Raw genomic sequence first — 18,259 nt, forward strand, 5'->3', positions numbered from 1 at the left:
AGAATTGAGAACAAAGAATGTTCCAGATATCAGGGACAGCTAGAGAAAATACCCAGGGCCAAGAGATAGAGTGTCATTTGTGGAACACACAGGAGGCTGGTGTCACTGTGGGTTGAAGAGTACATGTCAGGGAATAAGGTGTAAGGAGACTGGAAGGGAAGTAGGGGGCTAGGTCAGGAAGGGCTTTGAATGCCAAAAGAACACTTGGTATTGGATCCTGGAGGCAATCGGTAGCCAGTGGAGTTTAATGAGTGAGGTGGTGACATGGGCTAGACCTGTGCTTAAGGAAAATCACTTTAGTGGCTGAATGGAGGAGAAACTGGGGCAGAGGGAAATTTGAGGCAGGCCAACCCACCAGAAGCCTATTGCAACTGTCCAGGTGTGAGGAGACAGAGGAGAGAAAGGGCCTGTTGGAAAGATGTTACAAAGGTGAAACTGAGGAGGCCTTGGCAACAGCTTGGATATGGGGGGGTGAGAAACAGTGAGGAGTCCAGGAGGAAGGTGTTACCCTCTACAGGAATAGAGAAGGTAGGCGGTAGGGCAGGGTTTAGGGCAAAAGATAATGAGTCCTGTTTTAGACATGTTAAGTTTAAGATGTCACCAGACATCCAGTCTGAGATGTCTAATAGGCAGTTGGAGATTTGGGATTGGAGGTCAACAGAGAGGTTGGGGAAGGAAAGGGAGATTTTTAAATCATCAGGGTAGATATGGTAATTAAATCCATGGGAGCTGATGAGATCATCAAGTAAAAGATCTGGGTTTGGGGAAGAGTGAGTAAAGCCTTAGGTTCAAATCCTGTTTCTATCACTTATTAACCATGTGACCACTAGCAAGTCAGAATCTCACTAAGTTTTAATCTCTTCATCTATAGGATGGGAACAGTATTATCTACTTGGCAAGACTATGAACCTCAAATGAGAAAACATTTTGTAAAGTGCTTAGCAAACTTTAAAATGCCCCATAAATGCTAGTTATTATTCTACAGAAAGTTACAATATTTTGAGATATATATGTATCTATAGCAACATCTATGCACAGATATTGATGTATACATATATATATTATATGTAGATGACTTTATATGTTGTGTATGCATGTATAGATAGATAGATAGGTAGATCACAGTTTTAATGGACACCATCCACTATAACTCTTCCATTCTAAAATTGCAAAAGCATAAACTCCTACATCTTCAGGAATATAAGCACACAGCAAGTATAAAGGGCCACAGCTGACAGACTTACGAATCGACATGGAGAACGCTCTGGCCACTCCTTGAGCAAGCAGCTGCAATGATGGACTCCGGCAAACCTACAAAAAGACACACCAAGATCATTCAGAAGGTAACGGCTACAGAATGTTCATATCAGCATTGTGTATGGCAGCCAGTGTAATCAAAAAAAAGTTTCACCTTTTTATCACAATTTACTATTCTATTATTAGACTTTAGGAGTAACTTATGATCTTGAAAAAAACTCATTATGTAGGTCAAGTATTAAGGAAGAAAAATTAATGATCACTGATTGACTTTCAGCTGTGAGTCAACTCAACTTAACAAAAGCTATCGATTCAAGTCTTCTTTATCAATGGCTTATTCCAAAGCCCAACTGTTGCAAACATTTACTAAGAGTCCATGTGTCAGAGAGTGAGGGGATATAAACTCAAAAGTGACGAGATCCTGTTCTCAAGAACTTGCATTCAAATAGGAGCACGCATAATCACAGATGAGCAACACTAGGATATGTGCAAAATAAATATGGGGTACGCAGATAAGATGGCACCTGACCTAAGCCTTGAAGGGAGTTATGGACATCTGGAGGCAGAATTCAGGAGGAAAAGTATTCTAGGCCCTGGAGAGCCTGGGCAAAGGTGTGGAGGTGAGAGCTAGAGAGGTGTAGACATGGAACAGAAAGGAGGCAAGCTGGAAAGAATCCAGGGGACATAGAATGATGTCTAAAAGGAAATAAGGGCAAACTAGCAGAGGAGACAATAGAAGATAGAATGAGGGCACAAAAACAGAGTGATGGCCTTGGTAAGAACAATGACCACCCCTATCTTCCACAAATGAAGGAAAGGCAAAGAACAGGGAATGCTGTCAAAGAGATATGAAGCCTGGAAGTAGGGAAAAAATGAAGCTCCAGATGGGAATAATTCAGAAATTAATTTGATACTCACTGAAGTAATATTAGAAGAAGAGATTACTGTCTAAAGAAAACTGCTACCACACTACTGGCATATGTCACCTAACAGTACTGAGTCACACATTAGGTAAAGCAATATTGCAGGAGGCAATTCCTATCAAAGGGACAACGCAATAAAGGGAAGAGGTTCCCCTGAGAATGGGGTGTTCTAAGGAGAACTCCTCAGGTCACCTTGGGACCAGAAGCTTGATGGGCTCTGGCTGTAACATAAGAACATGACTGAGACAGGTCATCAGTGCATTATGTAGGATGACTAGACTAACAAAAACCCACCATGTCCCTATAACCTACAATCTGTTTTCTGAAGATTCCAGTATGTCACCAATCTCAGCACTATGCAGAAGGGTGTCAGGGTTTCTGTGGAACTTCTCCATCAAGTGACACAGCATATATAAAGCACTTTGAAAATTTAAAATGCTAATAAACCCACATAAATCATCTGCATATCTATATATTACTAACAAAGACCAACAGCAAGTGATAGAAAGAGAAATCCCATTTAAAGCTAGGGTAGACATATAAAATATCCAGGAGTCTACCTGCCAAAACAAACCCAGGAACTATATGAACACAATTACAAAACACTTTTGGCACAAATAAAGTCAGATCAAAGTTAAGTGGGAAAACATCAGTTGCTCGTGGGTAGGCTGAGTCAATATAATAAAAATGACAATTCTACCTAAGTTAATTTACTAATTCAGTGTCATACCAATCAAACTATCAGATAATTATTTTCTAGAGCTAGAAAAAATAATATCAAAATTCATCTGGAAGAACAAAAGGTCCAGAATATCAAGAGAACTAATAAAAAGAAATGCTAGGGAAGGTGGCTCTACCAGATCTCAAATTGTATTATAAAGCAGCAATCATTAAAACCACTTGGTACTGGCTAAGAAATAGAGAGGTAGACCAGGGGAATAGGTTAGGTACTCAAGGCACAGTAGTCAATTAACACAGCAATCTACTGCTTGATAAACCCCAGCTTCTAGGATAAGAACTCACTGTGTGACAAAAATTGCTGGGAAAACTGGATAACAGTGTGGTGGAAACTGGGTATAGACCAATGCCTGACACCATACACAAGAATAAAGTCTAAATGGATACATGATCTAGGTAAAAAGATTGATACTATAAACAAAATAGGGGAGCAAGGAATACTATATTTGTCAGATTTATGGAGAAGGGAGAAATTTTTGACCAACCAAGAGATAGAGAACATTATGAAGTGCAAAATGGACAATTCTGATTACATTAAATTGAAAAGTTTTTGCACAAACAAACCCAACGCAACCAAGATTAGGAGGAAAGCAGAAAACTGGGAAAGAATTTTTGCAACTAGGGTCTATGATAAAGGCCTCATTTCTAAAATATATAGAGAACTGAGTCAAACATACAAGAATACAAGTCATTCCCCAATTGATAAATGGTCAAAGGATATGAACAGTCACTTTTTGGAGGAAGAAACCAAAGCTATCTATAGTCATATGAAAAAATGCTCTAAATCACTATTGATTAGAGAGATGCAAATCAAAACAATTCTGAGGTACCACATCACACCTATCAGACTGGGTAACAGGACAAAACAGGAAGATGGTAAATGTTGGAGAAGATGTGGGAGAGTTGGAACACTAACTCATTGGTGGTGGAGCTGTGAGCTGATCCAGTCATTCTGGAGAGCAATTTGGAACTATGCCCAAAGGGCTACAAAAATGTGCATACCCTTTGACCCAGCAATATCACTTATAGGTCTGTATCCCAAAGAGATCATAAAAATGGGAAAGGGTCCCATATGTACAAAAATATTTATAGCAGTACTCTTTGTGGTGGCCAAGATCTGGAAATTGAGAGGATGCCCATCTATTGGGGAATGGCTGAACAAGTTGAGGTATATAAATGTAATGGAATACTATTGTGCTATAAGAAATGATGAACAGGAAGACTTCAGAAAGGCCTGAAAGACCTATATGAACTGATGCTGAGTGAAAAGAGCAGAACCAGGAGAACTTTGTACACAGCACCAACCACAGTATGCGAGGAATATTTCAGGTAGACTTAGCCCTTCACAGCAATGCAAGGACCTAAAAATTCCCAGAGGACTCGAGGCAAAATGCCTTCCACATCCAGAGAAAGAACTATGGAACTGGATCGCAGAATGAATCAGACTATTTTCTCTTGTGTTATGTTTTGATGGTTTCTCCCATTCACTTTAATTCTTCTATGCAACATGACTAAGATGAAAATGTATTTAATAAGAACGTATGTGTAGAACCTATATAAAATTGAACACCATCTCGGGGAGGGAGGGAGGAAAATCTAAGATATATGGAAGTACTTGTAGAAAACTGAAAACAAATAAATTAATTTTTTTAAAAAAGAAAATCTAAAATGCTATCTAAAGGTCAGGACATCTGCCACTTGGCTGAAGATAGCCAATATTCCAACCAACAGAAAATATGAAAACACAGGACCACTTGCTTATGCTACCGGTTTTTTTATTGTAATCTAACATGGGAAGCTCAGTTTTATAGCTCAAGAAAATAATACAGGCTCATCCTTTTGTCACAGGACTATGCTTCATAGGAGGTATTTAACTGAGCATCACATATCATAGGATACACTAAGTACCTAATTCTTTTTATACGCACACTGAGGCAATTGACATATTGGCATTCCATTGAAAAACTACATTAACCATCAGCTCCAGCTTCCTTCACTGAGGAAGTACAGTTTTGGTAAATTCTTTGGGGGTATACCAAGGGCCTTAAATATACAGAATATAAAGCATTAAAAATCAGCAGTTGGAAATAAGCCATCATAAAATTCTAAATGTAAGTCAACCTTAACTTTGGATATAATTCAGGAAAAACTAAACCTAAACTTGGAAGGAGAGGGCAGTAAGGGAAAACAGAAGGAAAGATTTAAGACATTAAAAACATTCAGTTCAATCTGTTAAATTTAAGTTATAGCACCCTGAATTCCAGAATATCTACAACTGTGTTACACCTACAAGAATAACTTTTTATATTATTGAATTCAATCACTGTGATAACTTAATACAGCTAAAGTTAGGAACTGAGGGGGAAAAGCCAAGAAAATTCAAGGAGAATGAACAATTATTCAAATTAGTACTGGCTTCCCAATCTCCACTTAACCCACCCGATAGTCAATGGCTGGCTAACCAATGGTACCAGGGGCAGTTAGTGCTATAGGGAAGTTGAGAATGCAAACACAACATGGCAATGATCAGCCAAGTGAATTATGGGGAGCTACCACTGCCTAGGGTCGAGCAGGAAACAATTCAGAAGAAAGTCAATGATCTGTTTTGCACAGCAAGGGACTGGGCAATGTTATTCAGGACATCACCTGTAAAGTATCTCCAGTTATGGGTATGAGGAATTAGATTGTCTTCAGAAAGGCCACATCAGAAAGCATCGTAAGACAACTTTGCATATTAAGAGAACTTATTGGATCTTCATGGGCCTGTGCTTTCACCAGTGTGGAACTCCTTCTGCCAACACAGAGCACCCCCTCTCAACAACTTTGTAGATGGTTTTCCAGACTTACTGTGGCTGAAAAAAATGCAATCAACCTGACGATGAGCTTGTCCAAATTGAGCCAGGTTGGTCTTCTGGTCTATAGCCTTTTGTTAAGTTGTAAATGCAAACACAAGCAGTAATATGGCGATGATCAGAAAACTGCATTTGGGGCCTAAACTCAAAGCCCAGTCCATCTCACTGGGCCCATACCATGCTCAAAGCTTTCCCAGTACAGCGGGACCTGCCAGAGCTTGTGCTCTCCTGGTATAATCTGGGAGAAACCATAGGGAACTCCATGCTGCCTAAATACACATATGTATAGGACACACCTATTTTTCCCATCCCTTGTAACTAACATTTAAATGGAGATTGAAAATTTGCAAAGAGTTTTGCAGAGATTATATCACTTAAACTTCAAAACAACTCTTGGAGATAGGTCATATGTCTACCATGATCCTCATTATGGAGTTAAGGAAAGCAGGGCTCAGGGAGGCTAAGTGGTCACTGGCGGAAAGAACTCCCCATGAGAACATTTGTTCTACCAAGAAATGCAGATCAGCAACTGCTGAGCAACTTAGAGTCTTAAAGAGTTGCCCAGGCACTAAGAACTTGGTGTCAAAGTCCAAGGTAAGAATTCCATCTGGGACAGTATTCCAGACTCTGTGGGCAGACCTCTACCCACTCTTTCATGGTGCCTCTCATTCACACCCCTGGCCCCAACCTATCTTTCCAGCCTCAGTGCTCATCGCTTCCTTTCTCACACTCTACAATCCAGCCTAACTGCCCTCACTCTCTGTTCCTCACATGTGACCCTTCATCTACTATCTCCACACCTTTGCAACTAGCTGACTCCTTTGACTGGAATGACTCCCTCTGTTCCTCTGCCTCATGGGCTCTCTCCTCCTTTAAGATGCAGCTCAAGCACCATCTTCTGCAAAGAACCCTTTCCTGATCCCACCATCCTCTAGTCCCTAACCTTCCAAACTGCACTGTATGTAACTGCACTGCATGTAACTGCACTGCATACACTGCTATTCTTTAACTTTATTTAAGAACTTGTCTCCATGAGATTCTCAGCTCCTTATAAGAAGACTTGTTTCATGTTTTGTACTTGTAATCCCAGGGGCTTTATAAATATTTGTTGATTGACATCTGTCCAAGACAGAAATAACGATGGATGAGCTTATAGCATGTCCATACAACTCTATATCACAGTCTGAACAAGAGGTCTTCTTCATCCACTTGGTTAGGCTACTCTTGACACTTACATTCATCTCCTGAGAGTGATACTGAATCTAATTTTGGCGGCTCTGCATGTTCTGAGGCCTGGTATGTGCTACAGAATGTTATCCCCAAATGCAAGTATGTGGAAGATTGGCCACCTAGAGGAAGTCTCTCATTGGCTTGCCCTGGATTTCCTCTGTGACAATAGCCAACACCTTTGTTGAGTCCTTGTGCCCCAATTTTATGCCCTGCTTAGAATTAATTACAAAGGGTTGCCAAACAAGATTCTCTCTACTGTTGTATCTACAAAGTTTCTTGTATAATTTTGACAAATACAAGGCACACGTGTTGTTGGAGAGCCTTTAAGGTGGTGTCTTGTTCTATCAAACCAAATTATTTTTAATAGTCTCTTTGAAATGCTTTTTTAAGTATAGAAGTTTATAGCAGAAAATAAAGTTATAGGCACCATTCCAATTTGAAAGAAAGCACATTCAAGAAAAAAAGTATAGCCTATATTCTAATCAATATAGTAGCATTCTTTTCTACTTGGCACAAAGAACTCACTTTTGGTAGAGAAGCAAGCAAATTGTTATTTCTAGGTCTGCTTCTTTCTCTGGCTCTTTCTGAAGCCAGGTCTCTGCAGACTAAGCAAAGCACTGACAAAAATATCACAACATTTTGATTAATAGATGCTTGTTTTATATTATGTTGAATATATTGGTTTCCAGTGAAATTTATATAAAATTCAACATTTACGAAGTAGCTCTGTGCTAGGTACCACGTAGCATGGCTCCTTAGGAGCTTATATTCTACTAGAGGCATCTAGTGGTACAGTGGCTAGAGGGTCGGGCCTGGCATCAGCAAGACTAGAGTTCAAATCCAGCCAAAGACACTTTGCTAGCCAGAAAACCTTGTCTGCCTCAGTTTCATCAACTGTAAAATGAAGATTATCAAAGCACCTACCTCACAGGGTGCTGTAAGGATCAAAAGAGATAATACTTAGCACTGTGTCACGCACAGAGTAGGCACTTAATAAATGTTTGTTCCCTTTTCTATTCCTCTCACGAGAAGATACAAACATTTAAAAGGTAAGTAAATATGAGATAATTCAAGTAGTTGGTGAGAGTACAAGTAACTCAGAACAGACCCGGGAAAGGTGTTACTGAGAAGGTGGCACCTGAACCTTGAAGGAAACAAAGTATTCCAAGAGGCATAAAGGACAGGACAACTCGGGCACAGGCACCAAGGCAGGAGAAAAAATGATTAGTTTTGGAACTAGCAAGGACAATTTGACTGGAAAGCCAGAGAAACCTTTTTTTTAGCAAGGGAATGCCAATCTGTGTTTGAGGAATACCATGCTGGCAGCTGTGCAGCAGAGGGACTAGAGAGGGGACAGACCAGAGGAAGGAATTTCAATAGTCCAAGCAAAATGTGATAAACATGTGAACTAGCATGGTGACCCAGGGGAGAGAAAGGGGGGGGGGGGGGTGTTTGAATCTACAAGAAATTACACATGGCAAAGCTGAATAACTACAAGGATACTGGCAGGCTTGGAAGAAAGAATGGGCCAGGAAGCCAGGGAAGGAATCCATTTGGGACATGTTGACTTTGGAAAATACAGATACCTTCACTCATTTGCTTGTCATCCTCCTTGCTCAGGGGGCCACACAAGTCTTCCATGTAGCATTCCACTAAACCATCAATCACTTTCATTTGTATTTTCTTTTGACATTTTCATCTAGATACCAGTTTGTAAAACTGATATGCTACTCCAGGGGTAAGATGGCAGGGGTCTATTATCCTCATACTAAGTGGGATTCAAATTTTTTAAAAGATTAATAACACACCTAGTCAAATCACATGACCAACAGTCCTTTTGTTTTCTTTTGGAAAATCATTTTTTTGGCCTGGGGTTTCAGGCTTTAGTTATATCATAAAATCTGCAACAGAAAAAAACACAATCAAACTTCCAAGTTAGGATCATATAGCCCAAGGAAAAAGTTTGGACACCTCATTTGAAATCAGGCATTTCAAAGATCCATTTTAAACACCACTGAAACAATACTCAATTCATTTTGAAGTAAGAATTTTTTTGTAACACCTGGCATATTTTTAAAAAATACCCCAACTTTCCTGCTGACACAGCAGGACAGGTTTGACTTCTAAAAAGCTATTTACTACTTAGAAATTGTATTTCTTAAAGGTCCATCTCATCTGGTTAAATACTTGCTAGTCTGGCATTGGGGACTACCTACAATGAATATATATATGCTTTTGTATCAGCCTAATTGAGAATGATAACTTAAATCTACAGACGTTTCCCCTTAAGACAATTTAGAAATCTCATCTTCATCTTATGAATAAAGAAGCTGGCTTATTCTTAAATATTTATTCTTAAATAATTTGAAAAGATCCTCTGCCTCTAACAATGCAACTTCAGGTTGCATTCAGATTCATATAAATAAAATTACAGATACATAGTAAGTGGAAACTTACTTAAAAATGCACCTTCTTAAAGAATCCAGCAAAAAAAGCAGATAGAGACAATCACCTGAGCCAGAAAAACCCAAAGCTCATTTGTCTTGGTTTTGCTTCAACTGAACCCCTCAAATCTCAAGAATTTTCTATTAAAATAGCCTAGAAATCTTCTTCTATATGTATGCTACAGAACTTCAAACAAATGATGCTATTAAAGGTAGTCACGGAATCCATTGAAGACACAAACTGCAGAGCTTACTTGTTCTTTACCTATGGCTTTGGGGGAAAAAATATAATCCTTGCAGCAAAAAAAAAAAAAATCGCTGTAGATGGATCACTTCTTTAACCATAAGTAAATATTAGTTCTTAATGTCAGTGTACCATGATAGCTTATGAGAAGGGTAAATGAGGCTGTAGCAACACTGCACCCTTTTCAGTTGATGTTTTGTTACAAACTTGGCACAAGAAAACCTAGAAAAATATTTCAGATGCTCATGGGATGTTATATGATCATACAGCCAACTTGCCCAGGTTTAGGTTCTCCCCACCAATGTTCTAAATACATATCTGTCTATGCATAATGGAGACGCTTTACTGGGAAATTAATGTTAACAGGCAAAAAAACAAAGATAGAAAAATTATGAATTTAACAGTTTTAGCCATCTTTCAAATATTCTATAGGAATAAAACTATTAGTTATTCATTTTTCAAGATGCCCTTTCAATCTAAATCCTTAATGTTCAACTTCATCACTCACATCTATAATATTTGGGTTAGTTTTCCATGATATATTTTTTAAAACTGTATTAGTATCTGAAATTGATTTTTCCTAACACTATACTTACATAAGATAAACATAAAATAAAGTACTTACACCACTCCCAGCATATCGAACAATAAATAATAGATTCCCCTGACAGGACTTTGATGACCTGGCAAAGCCCGAGTGCTTTCAGCCAAAATCATATGAAACCATAAATCACTCTTTATTTTATAGAACATTTCAAAATGGATTCCTGCTTTCTACCTTGAAAGTCATTTCATGTGTTATTTATAACCAGTGAAGACCAGAATGGAAAGAAAATTGCATAGAACTAGAAAATTTACTGTGACTGCTTTTATAAAGGATAACTTCTTTTTAGGAAAAAAAATTAAAATTACTGACAAGGAAAAACTCGCAAATGCAACAAGCTTTTAGAGAACAACATCCTTTCTTTTATAACTTAGTCTCAAATACAGACCTTGTGCACTATCATAAACAACTGCGAACAGCATTAAAGCTACGAGACTGCCCAGACGAGTGGAGGAGATACCAAGTGAGATCTGCCCAGTGAACTCCTCCTATTGCAAAGCCCTGGAATTGAATGACCCCTATCACATTAAACGCTGGATTGCAGTCGAAATGCCCATTTTTTCATTGCTTCCTATCATCAATTACATATTAACATTGTTGCCTGGATTTGCTCCTCGGCAGTATTTTAAAAATGAAAAAATTGGATGTGGAACAACAGTGGTCCAAGAAACTACTAAATCTTATGCGTAAATATGGTTTAAACATCTGAATTTATCATACCTACAATTTCAATCATTCTGGTGCTGAATGCGGTGGATTTTAAAGGTGTGTAATCATTTCGATATTGTGGCTTACTTTTTTAAGAGCTGTTATACTATTTGGAACCACTTTAGGGTCCTCTCTAATTCCTGGTATATTAAAAACATGTTCCCTTAACATAGTGACTTACTAAATTTTCATTTTTAAAAAGACTTCCAGAGCTTTTCTAATACCAGTTCTATAGACATGAAGAATTTTGTTTGGCGACATTTCCAGTGCTGGACCACAAGTCAGAGAGCCTAGAATAGGAACCCTATAACAAGTCACTTCCCCTTTCTGGGTCTTGGCAAGCTCATGGGTAAAAATGAGGGAGTCAGACTTCATCTCTCAAGTGCCCCACAGCTCTCCAAGACTGATTCAGCTCCCATGTGCAATCCTTCCAGGCTTTCCTGTCCAATGATTCCAGCAACCTTGTCTTGGGACTTCAAATATTTTCTCCTATTACCCTTGTCAACCAATAAAATGCCTCAGAAATTCCAAGATTCTAAGAACTAGTAACTGAATGAACCAAACCAGTAAATACTATAAGAAAAATAGACGTCATGAAAGATTTACAGCCATACACTATGAGAACTACTGACTGAAGAAACATGGCAATTACACATGAAAAAGTATACATGCTTACTTCTGATACGTGCCCCTCTAGCTAGGCAGGGAATATGGAGGTGGAAAGGGTATTTGTCTGACAAGTGCACAAAGTTGTGGAAATAATTGGCATCCATGTTTCTGTCAGAAAAGTCCCCAATCTGCCTACAGCATGTGCTAATAAAAGTCCAAAAATTGCCTAATTTTTTTTAAATCCATTTTTATGATCCTATGTTTCAATGGCTAGTTTGGAAAACGGTGTCTAATCAATACCTTCTGAGTATGATATTGAAGCCCACAGTTAAATGATTTAAGGCAGCCAGGTATACAATAGGTGTACACTGGGCTTGGAATCAGGAAGACCTGAGTTCAAATTCAGCCTCAGATACTTACTAACTGTGGGACTCTTGGCAAGTCACTGACTTCTGAATGCCTCAGTTTCTTCAACTGTAATTTGGGGATTAATAATAACACTTACCTCCCAAGATTGTTGTGAGGATCAAATGAGATAATATTTGTAAAGCACTTTATAAGCGCAAACTTTTATTATTATTATTTTAAAGGGTTTCACAGAATAGTGGAAAGAACTCTGGAGATGAACAGTGACGTAAACAGAACCAGAAGGGCAGTGTATACAATAACTACAATAACATAAAGGAAAACAACTCTGAAAGACTTCTGACAGCTTCGGCACAACAGATCATGCTTCTCTAGCTGTTGGCAGAGGCGAGGGCCTACAAGTGCAGAATGAGGCATACATTTCCAAGTACGGTCAAAGTGTAAATCTCTTTTGTTACACTAATTTATCTTGGTATACTTAGGTGACTACATTTATTTGTTAAAAAAAAAAAATAGGGCTTTTATTGTGTGAGGACAGAGTAATGCGTTGGAGAATGACATGACCAAAAAAAAAAAGAGAAAGAAAAAAAGAAAAGCATACCACTGGAACATTAGAAACTGCACAGAATTGGGAGCAGAAAGAAGTTCAAGAAACAAAGACAAGCAGGGCAGTGTTGATAATATCATGTTAAATTCAATGTATACTTTAAAAAAAAAAGCTATTTAGAAGAGATATTCATGGCTTCATATACAATCCTCTTTCTGTTATTTGTGCGTAGAAATGTTCATGTTTGTGGATGTTTAATGTCATAATAAAAAAAATTTCAAGTGGAAAGAGCACTAGACCAAGTCAAGATATTCAGTTCTTCTCCCAGCTCTGCCATAAACTAGTTGCATGACTCTGGGCAAGTCACCTAGTTCCTCTAGGTCTCATTTATATACAAATAGTCTCTTTGTGCTAAAATAAAAAAAATAAATGAATGAATGAATGAATGATCCATAATTACATAAAGTAAAATGTTCATCCAAATTTAAGTAGGCTCACACCTCACCCTACAGTTGCTGTTCCAAGATTATTAAAATATAAGGTTAGAAAAGAAGTACACTATATAACTGAAGAGGTATAATGTAGACCTCACAGACTATATAATTAGAAATTGGGTCTTAAAACTAGGGAAGAGAACCCCAGGCCACTAATATGAACCCTCTTCTTGAGCAAGTGATTTAATAAACTTAAAAAACCAAAAGTCAAATACATACTGAATTTCAGAGGATTAAAGGTAAAGCTATCAAAAAAAAATTAATTCCTTGGAAAACACATTTTTAGTGATCTATATGTGACCTCTGGGTTATAAAAAAAGTACACTAATTCAAACTCTTCTAATGAAAGTTTAATTCAGTAATGCCAATATTTGCTAAAGACCTTTACCATTCCAGGAAATGAAACTGGCAGCCAGGCTACAGTTAATTCTGCTTAATTTTCTTAAAAATAACGTTTATGTTCTATCAGTATGAATGACTGAAATGATCTTTTCACAGCAAATGGCATCCCAAGCCCAGGCCTCCTCCCACCTAAAACACTAACAATATTTAAGTTGTGATCAGGAAAGCCAGTTTCTGTGGTAAGGCTCTGCCTTACTTATGTGCCACACAAGAAACACGACCCTTGCTGTATTACTCGGTAAGTCATGAAGTTAAAAAAGCTTCTGAATGAGATGGAGCGCTGATCTCAAAAATGTAATAAAATCACACCAAAAAAGAACTAAGTGATCCTCAAAGATGCAAAATGCACCAGAGGAACTAAACTAATATCACTAAAACCCTAGCTGATATGGAAATTGTACATTAAGAACATACAAATTGAGTTTCAAATACATTCTACTGAAATTTATGAGAGCACATTTTGCATAAATCAATATTTCAAAATAAGTAATCCAAATTTAGTCTCATTCCAAGCTTAAAGGAGAAATCCCCCTAGTCTCTTTCCCTTTTTGGCTAAGCCAAATAAATAAAATCCAAATTTCAGCCTGTTCCAAATTGCTCCTCAGGTGCCTCTGTGTGTAAATTTAAAACAAAGCAAGGTAAACAGTAATGTAACATGAAAGGCCAGTGGAAAATTATAATCTCCTATTTGGGCAAAAACCTGCCCAGGCTAGCCAGATTTTGCATTTTGCATATTAAAAAGTTAGATATTGCCTTCAAGTAACTCAGAGACAACTTTATGGATAAAATTAACACTGTGGGCACAGATAATGGGATTCCTAATAAATGACTACTGGAGAAGAATTTCCAGAGGATGTGCCCTGTCCCAAGAATCAAGACAAAGGGCTCAAGAGAGCTATTTACTCATTTTTTAGTTTTTTTTTTTTAAAAGCAACAATGTCACACTTTTATTTATTTCTACTGTGCATTTTAATTTTAAAAAAGAATAAATCACACTAGAAATAATTAAACAAAAGCATGGCATTGTTGTTCTTATTTCCCAATTCCTTTTAAAAGAAAAATTTATACATTATTATAGTCTTTTAAATCAGCCTAACTGTTGAGACAAGTCAGAATTAAATGCAGCTTAGTCAGGTAAGCCACATTCTCTGCTACCTTAAGACAACAGATAAGTCTTAAGCTTATTCAACCTAGGGTCACATTGAGAGACAGAGCTTCTGGAACATGGAGAAGGCAGTCTTTCTGTATCCTTGGCCATGGCTGACACCACAGCTAGAGCAGAGTATTCAATTGCAGGTATCTAGTTTAAGGGAGGGCATGCACAAACGGGACTCTATCCAGAGGAGGACAAACAGGGATAGTAAAGGACCTAAAGTTCATTCCATATAGTAAAATGGTATGGGTGATGTCTTTTGATTTGTGGGTAAACTGGATTTAAATGAAGCAGAGTTGCACAAAGTCGTCAGCTTCACTCTCTCCCCCAGAGTCATCATAGTCCAGTGGCAGGACAGAGTCAAGACTGCTGGCAATGGCTCAGGACACAGTGGATGACCTTGGTGTCTTCAGTGTCTAACCAAGCTCTAAGTGCTCCATATCGCCTTCATGGTTGTTGGAACAAATTGCTCTCATCCGCCCATTCCACCAGAGGAAGTCTTCACATGCTTGGGGTAGACACTCTTCTAAGTCATCAATGGCGGTGAGACCCCTTGGTTACCCTCAACTTGGTTTGGCCAGTCTGCCGAAATGGTTTACCAGAGTGTGGCTGCTGCATATGCTGCAGCTTCTTGAAGCCACAGGTGAGAGTTAGGTGGAACAGGTGGACACCAAAGGTGGAAGAACCCCAAAAAGGGTTCGGCAGTCATCACAACAAAGGTACTGGTCCTCCCTGAACACAGAGAATGAAGGAGTTGTGGAGGCTTAGCCTGAAGAAGATATGGAAGTACTGGTTTTCAAGTACTCACCCTTATGGAGACAATACTCCATTCATTCCAATTGCCCTCAGAAGGCAAAACTAGGAGCTGTGGGTGGATCAGCCAAAGCAGACAGAGAGCTGATAGATAACATCAGCATTTGAGAGATAAGGCCACTGAGGCTTAGAGAGGTGGTCCCTGGCCCAAGTTTGCAAAGATAATCAGTGACAGTCAGGAAAGGAACCCAGGTACTATGACTCAGTCCAGCACTGGGTAAAAAAGCTCAGCTGGGCTTAATGCCAGGAAAAACTTCCTAACAATAAGAGCTACCCAAAGAAGAAAGGGGCTGGGGGTTGTGGGGGTAGTGGCTGAGTTCCTCTTTGGAAATCCTTAAGAAATGACCACTTGTCAGTCATGTGGCACGCAAGATTCTTTTCACAGCACGATTTGGACTAGAGGGTCACTGAGGTCCTTTTCAACTCTGAAATTCTGAGATTCTGATTCAAAAAAGAAAGGGAAGCAAGGCATATAACAGAATCATGACACTGACTTTCAAATTCCCTTCTGATCTTGAACAATCACCACTATCATTTAGTAAGAGCCTATTGAATGCAGAACAGTATGCTAGGCAAAGGGGAAATACCAAGGATAAATAAGACAACTCAAGTGAAGTCAAGAAGCACTTATTAAGTACTTACTAGGTACCAGTCTGGTAAGGAAATAATCAAAACAGATGATATTTATATAGTGCTTTAAGGTCTGCAAAACACTTTGTATATATGACTCTCTTTGAGCCTCACAACAACCTATTCCCATTTTACAGATGAAGAAACTGATGTGGGATGTGACTCAGCTCAGGGGTGGGGAACTTGTGACTTTGAGGCTACATGTGGCCTTCTAGGTCCCTGGGGGCAGCCTTTTGACTGAGTCCAAGTTTCACAGAACAAATCCTTTTATGAAGGGGATTTATTCTGTGAAGTCTGGATTTAGTCAAAGGGCCACACTGGAGGACCTGGAGGGCCACATGTGGCCTTGAGGCTGCAAGTTCCCCACCCCTGCAATTCTCCAACTTTTCTGGTTTCAGGACCCCTTTACACTCTTAAAATTACTAAGAATCCTCCCAAAGGGCTTTTATGCATGTGGGTTATATCTCTTGATATTGAGCATGTTAGAAATAAACATCTTACAGATATTATGAAAATAGTTCTGGCGTCACTGATCACCTGAAAGAGTCTCAGGGGTCCCAGAGATGGGCAAATCAGTGAAAACAGTACACCATGGGTCACCACTTATCTTCTGGTGAAGACCCTGTTGTAAGTATATATACTACAGGGCCGCAACCAGTCAATTTATCTTTCCAACACTGTACTTTCCATACACTATACCTGAATGGGTAGTTATTAAACCTGGAGTCACAGAATGAGGACCTACCAAACAAAATGTCATGTGAAAAGTTTCATTTCTACTCCTAATTCCTCTGTCCAATAACCACATACCATATTTGAACAATACTTTAAGATTTCCAAAACATTTTCCTCACCACCATCCTGTTACATAGACAAGTCAAGTATTATTATACTCACTGAACAGATAAGGAAACTAAGTCTCTTGCCTATGGTCACACAGAGATCATTCCCACCTCAAACCTAAGTCTCCAAGTATAGGGCTCCAGGACACCATACTACCTCATCTCCTCTAACTCCTGTACCTTTAAAGAGGCCACCAGAGGGCACAGGTGTGAGCAAACTATGATGGAATGATATTTTTAATAAAAGATGAGGGAGAAAGAGGGATGCACTGGGAGAAGGGGGGAAGGAGAGGTAGATGGGGGAAAATCACCTCACATAAAAGAGGCACAAAAGAGCTTTTACAGTGGAGAAGATGGGGGAGGGGGGGGAAGGGGACCCACGCAAGGGGCTTGAACCTTACTCTCATTGGAATTTGCTCAGAGGGAATAACATATCCACTCAGTTGGGCATGGAAATCTAAGCTCACCCTATGGGCAAGGGGAGGGGAGGGGGAAGAAGAAAGAGAAGGCAGCAGAATGATAGAAGGGAGTGCAGATTGGTAGAAGTGGTGTTAAGAAGCAAAACATTTTTGAGGAGGGACAGGCTGAAAGGAGAGAGAGACAGAAGAATAAAAGGGGAAAAGTAGAATGGAGAGAAATACACAGTAACCGTAGCTGTGAATGTGAACAGGATGAACTCATACAAAAAACATAAGTGGATAGCAGAATGGATTAAAAACCAGAATCCAACAATATGTTGTTTACAAAAAACACACTTGAAGCAGATAGACACAAACACAGTAAAGGTAAGGGGCTGAATCACAGCCTATTATGATTCTGCTGATCTTTTAAAAAAAAGGAGGGGTACAGAATTGTATGCAGTCGTGGGGAGGGAGGGGGGGAGTGGGGGGTAGGTGGGGGGGATAAAATCACAATTGTATGGCAGTGATTGTTAAACATTACAAAATAAAAAAAAAAAGGAGGGGTAGTAATCACGACCTCAGACAAAGCAAAAACAAAAATAGATTTAATTAAAAGAAATAAGGAAGGAAGATACATCTTGCTAAAAAGGTACCATAAACAATGAAGTAATATCAATACAAATTTATATGGACCAAATAGTATAGCATCCAAATTTTTAAAGGAAAAGTTAAAAAGAGTTACAGGAGGAAAGAGACAGTAAAACTATACTAGTGGGGGACCTCAATTTTCCCTTCTCAGAACTAGATGAATCTGACCAAAAAATAAACAACAAAGAAGTTAGAAAGATGAATGGAATTTTGGAAAAGTTAGATATAACAAACCAGAACAAAATCAAATGGAAATAGAAAAGAATATACCTTTTTCTGAGTGGTACATGGCAACTACACAAAAACTGACCATGTATAGGGCATAAAAACTTCATCATCATATGCAGAAAGGCA

General features: G+C 38.8%; 1 protein-coding gene across 2 annotated transcripts in view; it reads right to left on the reverse strand.

Moving 5' to 3' along the window:
- The window catches only part of CHM (CHM Rab escort protein), a 211,662-nt gene that overhangs the window by 181,899 nt on the left and 11,504 nt on the right, over window positions 1-18,259 (reverse strand). For both annotated transcript variants that reach the window (XM_072626063.1, XM_072626062.1), the window contains exon 2: window positions 1,245-1,311. In XM_072626063.1, the coding sequence (XP_072482164.1) occupies window positions 1,245-1,311 (67 nt within the window). The remainder of the gene's footprint in view (window positions 1-1,244; window positions 1,312-18,259) is intronic.

Source organism: Notamacropus eugenii, chromosome X, assembly GCF_028372415.1.
Source record: "Notamacropus eugenii isolate mMacEug1 chromosome X, mMacEug1.pri_v2, whole genome shotgun sequence".
Classification (NCBI taxonomy): domain Eukaryota; kingdom Metazoa; phylum Chordata; class Mammalia; order Diprotodontia; family Macropodidae; genus Notamacropus; species Notamacropus eugenii.